Raw genomic sequence first — 9,611 nt, 5'->3', positions numbered from 1 at the left:
CCGATTTTGGTGGAGAATGATTTCCTTATATAGTGTTGACACATCTAGGTTTACACCATGTAAACCCTAATGTGTCATGACTCTTCATTTCCATGACCCATGGGTTTGTAACTCCCATGGAGCATCCAATGGGTTTAACCCAACTTGATAATCCATGGAGTTTTTTAGCCCACTATACAAGTTATGGATGATTTACATAATCAACCCATATATTTAATTAGTTATCTTTTGATCACTTAATTAATTCAAAATTAATTCTTGATCAATACTAATTAAATAATAGTATTAATATATTAGAACTTATAATATATTAATAAACCTCAAGTGTTATTTCTCTCATAAATATGTGGGGTATATTAATTTTTTTTAAATATATAATTAATAAATACATAAATAAGAACATTAATTAAAAAAATTAATAAGGGAAAAATAGTCTTTTTAGGTAAGACAAAGACCAAATGCGTAACAAAAATAAACAGTAGGGACCATCCGAGTTAAAAAAAAGAAATTAATTAAAAATAAACAGTATGGATCATTCGAGGAAATACAAATATGTGTGATCTATTAATTTTTTTAAATATATAAAAAATAAATATATTAATAAGAAAATTAATTAAAAAATAAATTAATAAGGGCACAATAATATTTTTATGTAAGATAAGACAAAACGCACAATAAAAATAAATAATAAGGACCATCCAAGTTAAAAAAATAAGTTAGGGATCAAAAACACAAAACTCCAAACCACCGGGACCATTTGTGTAATTTAATTTTACTTTTCGTTTTGTTCATATTTAGGTAACTATTTTTTTTATCCACATCTAGGTAACAAACTTGTTGAAAACGTTCATATTTAGGATTTAAGCTATGGCAGGTCATAATGGTCATATATGAACACTTCCTACAAGTTTGTTACCTAGATATATATATACAAAAAAAAAAAAAATAATTATCCAGATATGAATATACCGAAAAATTAATTACCTTAATAAATCATATTAATTTAAATGAAAAACGTAAAATATCAATCTCCGGTCTTTAATACCAAAATTTTTTCCCAATAAAGAAGAAAGAAATTTATAAAATGTTAGTGGTCAACTTGTAATAAAACGAGACTATTGGGAGTAAAGGCAAATTTCATTGTACTTGTTGGCCAATGCCAATATGTTATGTGAATCTACACACTTCTGGGGATCATCGAATGTTCTGGAACCGCCTTCTCACTCCATCTTAAAACCCTAGCAACAACCCTCACTCGTCGCTGAAACACCATTTTAACACCTAACTCTTATCCACAACACAACAACTCGAAGCATCTCCCATGGCGTCTGCTAATGCAATTTCCACAGCTTCTATCATCTGCTCCCCTAAACAGGTAAGTTCCTTTATAATATCGAGTTAAATCCAATTGTTTATTCTTTATGCGCGTTGTTTATATCGGATTCTGCTCTTACGAGCACAGGGGGGATTGAGAAATGGTAATGGGGGTGTTAGTCAATTGCGGACTGCTCAGACGACGACACAATCGCATCGCCGGTTCGCGGTTCGCGCTGCGGCTAAAGACATTGCCTTTGATCAGAGTTCTAGGTCGGCTATGCAGGCCGGTATTGATAAACTTGCCGATGCTGTTGGTCTTACTCTTGGCCCTAGAGGTATAACTTATTACTAATCATTATTGTCTTAATCGTTGATTAAGGGTTTAAAGTCTCCTTAATTTTGGATTAGTGGCTTGTTGGATCATGAATTCGCTTAAACTAATAATATTTGGAGAACAATAAGCAACTCGTGATTCTGATAACAAGTCTTTCTGCAACTGAAACTCTCTTTGTTATTCCATATAGGACGGAATGTTGTCCTGGACGAATACGGCGCCCCAAAGGTGGTTAATGATGGCGTTACAATTGCCAGAGCTATTGAGCTACCTGATGCCATGGAAAACGCTGGCGCTGCTCTTATCAGAGAGGTTTGAGCCTGAAGATTATACATCCTACTACTTGCGCCTTATTCAATATGAAACCACTAGTCGAACATTGTTGATTCTCCGTTTTGTAATCATTTGTTGATTTGAACGTTCATAGGTTGCAAGCAAAACCAATGACTCAGCTGGTGATGGTACAACAACCGCATCAGTTCTTGCACGTGAAATCATCAAACTCGGCCTCTTGAGTGTAACTTCTGGTGCTAATCCTGTCTCAGTAAAGAAAGGAATCGACAAAACTGTAGCTGGTCTGATCGAGGAGCTTGAAAAGCGAGCCAGACCTGTTAAAGGTCGTGATGACATCAAAGGTAGTTAAGATTCTCTTTTGTTGTATAATTCAAATCTTTCTTTATCAGCTGATGGGACTCTTTCTGAAAAGCTATTGCCTCAATTTCTGCTGGAAATGATGATGTCATCGGTGCCATGATTGCTGATGCCATCGACAAGGTTGGACCAGACGGTGTGTTATCTATTGAATCTTCCTCCTCCTTTGAGACAACTGTTGATGTTGAAGAAGGAATGGAGGTATGTATGTAATAAATTTGATTATTCAATTCAAGAACTCTGTGTTCTACTCTATCTACTCTCTTACCCATTTTCTCATGATTTTACAGATTGACAGAGGATACATCTCTCCACAATTCGTTACAAACTCTGAAAAACTAATAGTTGAATTCGAGAACGCCAGAGTGTTAGTCACAGACCAAAAGATATCTTCCATTAAAGACATAATCCCATTGTTGGAGAAAACAACTCAATTAAGAGCTCCTTTATTAATTATCGCTGAAGATGTCACCGGTGAAGCTCTAGCCACTCTAGTCGTGAACAAGTTGAGAGGCATCCTTAATGTCGCTGCCATTAAAGCACCTGGTTTTGGTGAAAGAAGAAAAGCCCTCCTTCAAGACATCGCCATCATGACAGGTATAATCAATCATAACAACATGAATCAACTATAATTCACATATATATATATATATATATATATATATATATATATATATATATATATATATATATATATATATATATATATATATATATATATATTGTATTCCTACGTTTGCTAATCTGATGATATGTGTTATAAATTTAGGAGCTGAATACCAAGCGACTGACTTGGGTTTGCTCATTGAAAACACACAAGTTGAGCAACTTGGTATGGCGAGAAAGATCACAATCAGCAAAGACTCAACCACAATCATAGCTGATGCTGCATCAAAAGATGAGATCCAATCAAGAATTTCCCAGATTAAAAAAGAGTTATCTGAAACAGATTCGGTTTATGATTCCGAAAAGCTTTCAGAAAGAATCGCGAAGTTATCCGGTGGGGTCGCTGTCATAAAAGTCGGTGCTGCAACCGAAACCGAATTAGAAGACCGAAAACTCCGAATCGAGGATGCGAAAAACGCGACATTTGCAGCTATAGAAGAAGGAATAGTCCCGGGAGGTGGAGCTGCATTTGTTCATCTGTCGACATTAGTTCCTGCCATTAAGGAAAAGCTTGATGATGGTGATGAGCGTTTGGGTGCTGATATTGTTCAAAAGGCGTTGGTGGCACCGGCTTCATTGATTGCACAGAACGCGGGAATTGAAGGTGAGGTGGTGGTTGAGAAGGTGAAGGAAGGGGAATGGGAGATGGGGTATAATGCGATGAGTGATAAGTATGAGAATTTGGTGGAGGCGGGAGTTATTGATCCAGCCAAGGTGACACGATGTGCGCTTCAGAATTCTGCTTCGGTTGCTGGAATGGTGTTGACTACACAGGCGATTGTGGTTGAGAAGGCCAAGCCTAAGGCGGCTGTGGGTGGTGCGCCTCAGGGACTGGCTGTGTAATTTTATAAAGATATTGGTTTTAGAAAAAAAGGTAGAATAAATGAGAGGTTGTGGTGTAGTCGGTAGTGTAGGTGGCCAATGAGTTAAATTATGTTCCGGTGGTTTTGACTTTTGGGCATTTCTTGTGATTCTAATTTTTACAAATAATAATATAAACCATAATAAAATGGACCGGTTGGGTTTTCTATAGGTAGTTGCGGGTCTTAACCAATTTGGACCGGCCCACATCGTAGGTTGGTATTGCCAACTGCCAGCTCTGATCTGGACCGGTATGAGTACATAAATATAATACGGTGTTATTGATGTGGAGCCGTAGGGCGTGTTTGGTACGGAGTTTTTGGGAGCTTTTAGCTTTTGACAAAACGTTCTAGTTTAAACAAAAGGCTTCGTTTGGTAGTACGAACGTTTAACTTTTAGTTTTAACAAAACGCTTCAATTCTAAAAGCTACTTCATGTAGCTTTTAACAAAACGCTTCGGAGCTTTTGAAATTAATTTCCATAATTACCCTTAAAAGTATATTTATATATTTTTTTATTTTTAATAAATTATCTTTTTATGTAATTTCATATATTTCAAAAACTTCCAACTACTTTTGCCAAACATTCATATAACAAATAAAAGCTACAGCTTCCCGCTACCAGCTAACCGCTATCTGCTTCCAGCTAACAACTACTTTTTCCAAACACACCCGTAATCTCGTTTAGAGGTTGTAATGAGACGAGATGCAACATGATTTTTGTTGGTTTATTTCTTTTTAAACTGTTGAAAACGACCGGTTTAAAGAAAACAATAAAATTAATAATTAATATATACCTATAAACACATATTTTTAATCCAGATTTATCCAAATCACTTTTGTCTCGTATTGGATGGATGACCGTATATTTATCAATATGATCTATGAGTATTGCACAAATAATCTACTATAATCATATTTTGACATTCTACTAACAAGACGTGCATGTTAAATAGAATTACAAGGATAGACACAGATATCTATATCACGATTAAGTTGCCGATAATTAGAATATGGATAATTGTGTTTACGAGTGAAAGGATTTCAAAAGAAAATTTTGTTCGAATATAAATGTGTTTTTAGAGATGGTCAATGCAGTGGAAAACTTATATCGTTTCTTTAATTTTAGTACATATTTAATATATCTTTACACAAATTAAAAACAAATATTTACATAATTAATATATGTTTGAGTATAGATTTTTTCAATTGAGATATGATTTTAGAGGTATGTGATGATTCACAACATTGTAGAAATGTGCTCCGACTATCCGTTTGATGGTTATAAGGGAGTCACCTGATACCATGGACAATCATATGAAAATATTCGAAAGAACTGCAAGAGAAAGTTTGTACACATTGTCAAAAAAATGTTGTTGAAACATTCAGTATTTGCGGAAACCTTCGTTGCATGATATGCAAGAATTGTGTGCGGCCCATGAAGAAAGACAACTTTCCTGAAATGCTTGGAAGCATTGATTACATGCACTGGAAATGAAAAAAATTGTCTAGTGGCATGGAAATTGCAAGAATTGTGTGCGGTACATGAAGAAAGACATAGTTTTCCTGGAATGCTTGGAAGCATTGATTACATGCACTGGAAATGAAAAAAATTATCTAGTGGCATGGAAATGGCAGTATGCAAGTGGTCATCATGGAGTGCCTTTGTTGTTATTAGATGATAGGGATGAACAAGGGAACCGAACCTGCCTGACCTGGACCCGACCCTAGAACCAACTTCAACTGAAATCAAGAACTAAACCGGACCAATGATTCTACTGATACTGGCTCTACCGGTTCCGGTTCCGGTTTCAGTTTTTGTCGGTTATTCAATGTCGGAACCGGTCTTCGAGAAATAATAACGTATTTTGAGAAATGTTTCGGTTACGGTTTCGGTTTATGCCGGTTCTTGTCGATTTTTGTTTAATACATATTTGTGTGTACTAATTGTTTGATAAATGCTATATAGATTTTGTTTGTAATTTTGTAAAAGTGTTGGGTTTTGTTTAATTTTTTGTCTAATACATTAATATATATATATATATATATATATATATATATATATATGTGTGTGTGTGTGTGTGTGTGTGTGAATAAAACTGTATGTCTACATTTATATGTTAATATTATTTTTATGATAGATAATTAAAGTTGAATACCAAATGACTTTTAAGTTAAAACCTGTCTTTTTTTTGAAACGACAAACCTGACATACTCCTAAACTACTCCTTAAATCCACCTATATCCACGACGGGACTTGAACCCTCAACCTCAAGGAGGGAGGACAACACCATACCTTGTCAAGTGTTTAATGTATTATTATTTTAGGAACATGCACTAATTTACGAATGCAATCTATATAAAAAAGTGTTTGCTAGACAATATATGAAAAACTAAAAGTTTGATAATATCAAAAATAAGTCAATTTCTATCTTTCAAACAACCATTACACCAACATTAACTATCCAACATTCAAAATATGCTTTCAAGTTTTTCAAAAAAAAAAAAAACAAAGTCTAATATGTAGATTCCAACATCTATTTGATATTTTGACTAATTCCTCGATCTCTTCCCCGTTAGCTTCAAGTTATGAATAGCATCCACAATGTCTATATATAATACAAAAGAAAAACGTTATTACTTAATAAAATGTAACAATTATTAATAATACGTTAAAAATAAAATGTAACTCGTATTAGTGTATTACCAATAGCGAGGTCATCGTCAGCTAACACATCGTGCACTTCGTCATAATCACATATAGGCAAGCTACTCTTTCTTAGCCAATTTTGAGTGCATATCAATGCCTCCACAATAACAACAGACAAATTAGTACGTTAGTCGATAATTACTCGACGACCGTTATTGAATGTGGATTCAGATGCACGGTGTAAATTTGCATCCCCAAAATATCTATTAAGAAACAAATTAGTGTATAATACATGACATAAATTTATAAATTCAAACTGAAAATTAAATTAAAAGAAGGTTGATACCTCTTGCTATTCAAGCAATGATCGGGAACCGCACTACGCTATTTTTCCACCATGTAAGGATATCATATCCTTTGTCAAATCCGATTGGGTCCTCGTTTAAGTATCGTTGCAATTGAATTTCTGACGAAGTAGAGGGGAAACTTTTCGAGGTCATATAGCATCCACAGAATTCGTTTTTGTCATCAAAATTAACAACTTCTTCGGAAGTTTCTTATTGAGACGATGAGGTCATGTTTGACCTTTCCAAGTATGTCTTGAAAAACTTATCCAATTTGCATTCGATACCAACAATCTTTTCACGTGCTTTCGATGCTATCTCATTAACTGACACGTTATTATCTTTGTTCTTGGCTTTAAGCATTTGGGTAAAAACAATTTTCATAAACTTTGACTTGCATTGAGGATCTAACAATGTCGTAAAGAAGACATAATCACTTATATTGTCATAGTTACCCGAATATTTGTCATATTTCTTTCATATTCGGTACCATAAACAAAAAATTCGGGTTAATTTCATGTTTCCTAAGATGTTGCTCTATGTCTAGGATCTCCCGGGTATACGTTTAGAAGATAGTCTTTGTTGAACACCGAGCTTTTTCAATTTTCTTCTTAAACTTTTCAAGGAACTCCATCATCTTTTTAATCATCTCAAAGTTTGAATGCGATTGTATCCTTCCACACTTTTCTGAAACATTGGATCTATAAAAAAGAACAAAGAAAATACAATCAAAGTTTCATGTATGTTGCTAAAACAAAAAACAGATTTGGTATGCTATATTCCAAGACATGTAACTCATTCAATTTTTAACCAAATCAAACATTTTTATAGTCTAAACTTATCTACAAAACATAAACATGTAGGAAAAACATTCAGGTCAAAATAACTTAAATTGAGTGAGTTATGATCATTTGAGCAACAAAATCATATTACGTTTAATTGCTGAAATATAAAAAAATTCTAATTTGACATGCTTTCTTGCAGGGCTTATAACCCATTCATTTTTCAATCAAATCAAGCGTTTTTAGACTCTAAACTTATCTACAAACCCTAAACTACATGTAGGAAAAAGATTCAGGTCAAAACAACTTAAATTGAGTGAGTTATGCACATTTGAACAATAAAGTCCTATTACGTTTAATTGCTGAAACATAAAAAAATTTCTAATTTGACACGCTTCATTGAGGGGTTTCTAACTTATTCAATTTTTAATCAAATCAAGCATTTTTAGAGTCTAAAATTATCTACAAAACCTAAATTACATGTAGGAAAAGGATTCAGGTCAATACAATTTAAAGTGAGTGAGTTATGCAACTTTCAAAATTTGTTCAGAATGCTAAAGAAGTAAATATTGCTAATTTTTAGTACTGAAACATATTTGGTTTTATTTACCTTGATGGATATATTCGAGAAACACGTCTTTCACATTGTATGCTGATCTTAGCAATTCAAAGGTAGAGTTCCCCTTGTTGGAGTTTCACCACATAAAAACCTTTGAGTTTCTACAACTGCATCCTTCATGGCTTGTTTAAAGGTCTTGATCCTTTGCGGGGAGGCTCTAATGTATTTCAGCTCATCCTGTATGCTTTTTACATGGTAAACTTCGTGTTTTAACCCCCACCATTTTCACAACCAGGTTTATGATATGAGCTATACATCTAATGTGAAAATGTTTTCCATTCTTGTAAATACCCTGAAGTTCTTTCACAATGATGTTGATTGCCGCATCATTCGTCTTGGCATTATCAACGGTCATCGTCATGACATTCTTCATGCCCCACTCGTTTATGCAAATTAACAACTGTCGGGTCATGCCTTCAACTTTGTGAGTATCAACCTCCCTAAAGTTAACTACCCTTTTGTGCATGACAAAATCTTCGGTAATGAAGTTGGTCGTGACAACCATATAATTTATCTTTTGACAAGGTTGTCGGGTGGATGGGTGTTTTGGGGTTGCTAAAATGTTTGTACAACTTCTGCCTCTCCATTAAATATAAGGAAACAACATGCCTTGAAGGCAATTTCACCTTACCATTAAGCTCGTTTACAAAATCTATGATGGTCTCGTTTTCAATGAATTTAAAGGGTAGTTCCTTGATGGTGAAAAGGCCTAGTAAGGCAAGTTGGATCCTAGTATCATCATGTTTCCATGTGTATACATGACCTCACCATTAGGAGCTTTTGTAAATGACAACTTTTGTTGTTAGTCATCATCTTCCTTCGGTTTGTTGTCCTGATTTGACTTGCAGCCATTAAAATGCTTGTTTATTGAAGTTGTCCAATTTCAGTTTGCATCCACGACTAGTAATTTTAAACAATAATTACATTCATCTCACATTCTTTCAATTCCATTTTCCTCCTTTATCCATTCTATCTCGAAGTAATCCCAAACAAGAGCGGTACACTTATCTCTACCCTCACCTTGTCTGGTTGGGTTTATTTGGTCCTTTAATTCCTTTTGAGTCATTTTTTGTTATTGGGTTTTGGTTTTGTTGGGTATTTTTCTTGTGTTCGTTTTTTTGGTAGTTGTGGTTTTTTTGGTTGTCTTCGTTTTTGTGGGGTTGCAATTTTTTTTAGGGTTGTTGTTTTTGTGGCTCCTCTTCTTAGTCTGTTTCGTCACGTGGTATAACATTCCATGCCGGTTCTCCTTCTATATAATCTTCTTCTGAATCTTCTCCATAACCCTATATTCTCAAAATGAAATATATAATAAGTCATATTACGTTTAATTGTTGAAAAAAAAATAATCTGATTTGACATGCTTCCTTGCGGGGTTTGCAACTCATTCA

The 9,611-nt window shown here is 34.3% G+C and overlaps 1 protein-coding gene across 1 annotated transcript; it reads left to right on the top strand.

The window, feature by feature from the left end:
- The first annotated feature begins 1,198 nt into the window (after positions 1-1,198).
- On the top strand, positions 1,199-3,982 carry LOC145032396 (ruBisCO large subunit-binding protein subunit alpha). Its single transcript, XM_078981179.1, has 7 exons — positions 1,199-1,375; positions 1,463-1,652; positions 1,842-1,963; positions 2,079-2,286; positions 2,358-2,503; positions 2,593-2,899; positions 3,072-3,982. The coding sequence occupies exons 1-7, from the start codon at positions 1,322-1,324 to the stop codon at positions 3,809-3,811; spliced, it is 1,767 nt and encodes a 588-aa protein (XP_078837305.1). The 5' UTR covers positions 1,199-1,321; the 3' UTR covers positions 3,812-3,982.
- Positions 3,983-9,611: the final 5,629 nt, after the last annotated feature.

This window comes from Lactuca saligna, chromosome 2, assembly GCF_052625555.1.
Source record: "Lactuca saligna cultivar CGN05327 chromosome 2, ASM5262555v1, whole genome shotgun sequence".
NCBI classification, from domain to species: domain Eukaryota; kingdom Viridiplantae; phylum Streptophyta; class Magnoliopsida; order Asterales; family Asteraceae; genus Lactuca; species Lactuca saligna.
The sequence above is the reverse complement of the archived record's forward strand: the minus strand, read 5'-3'. Positions and strand labels throughout refer to the sequence as shown.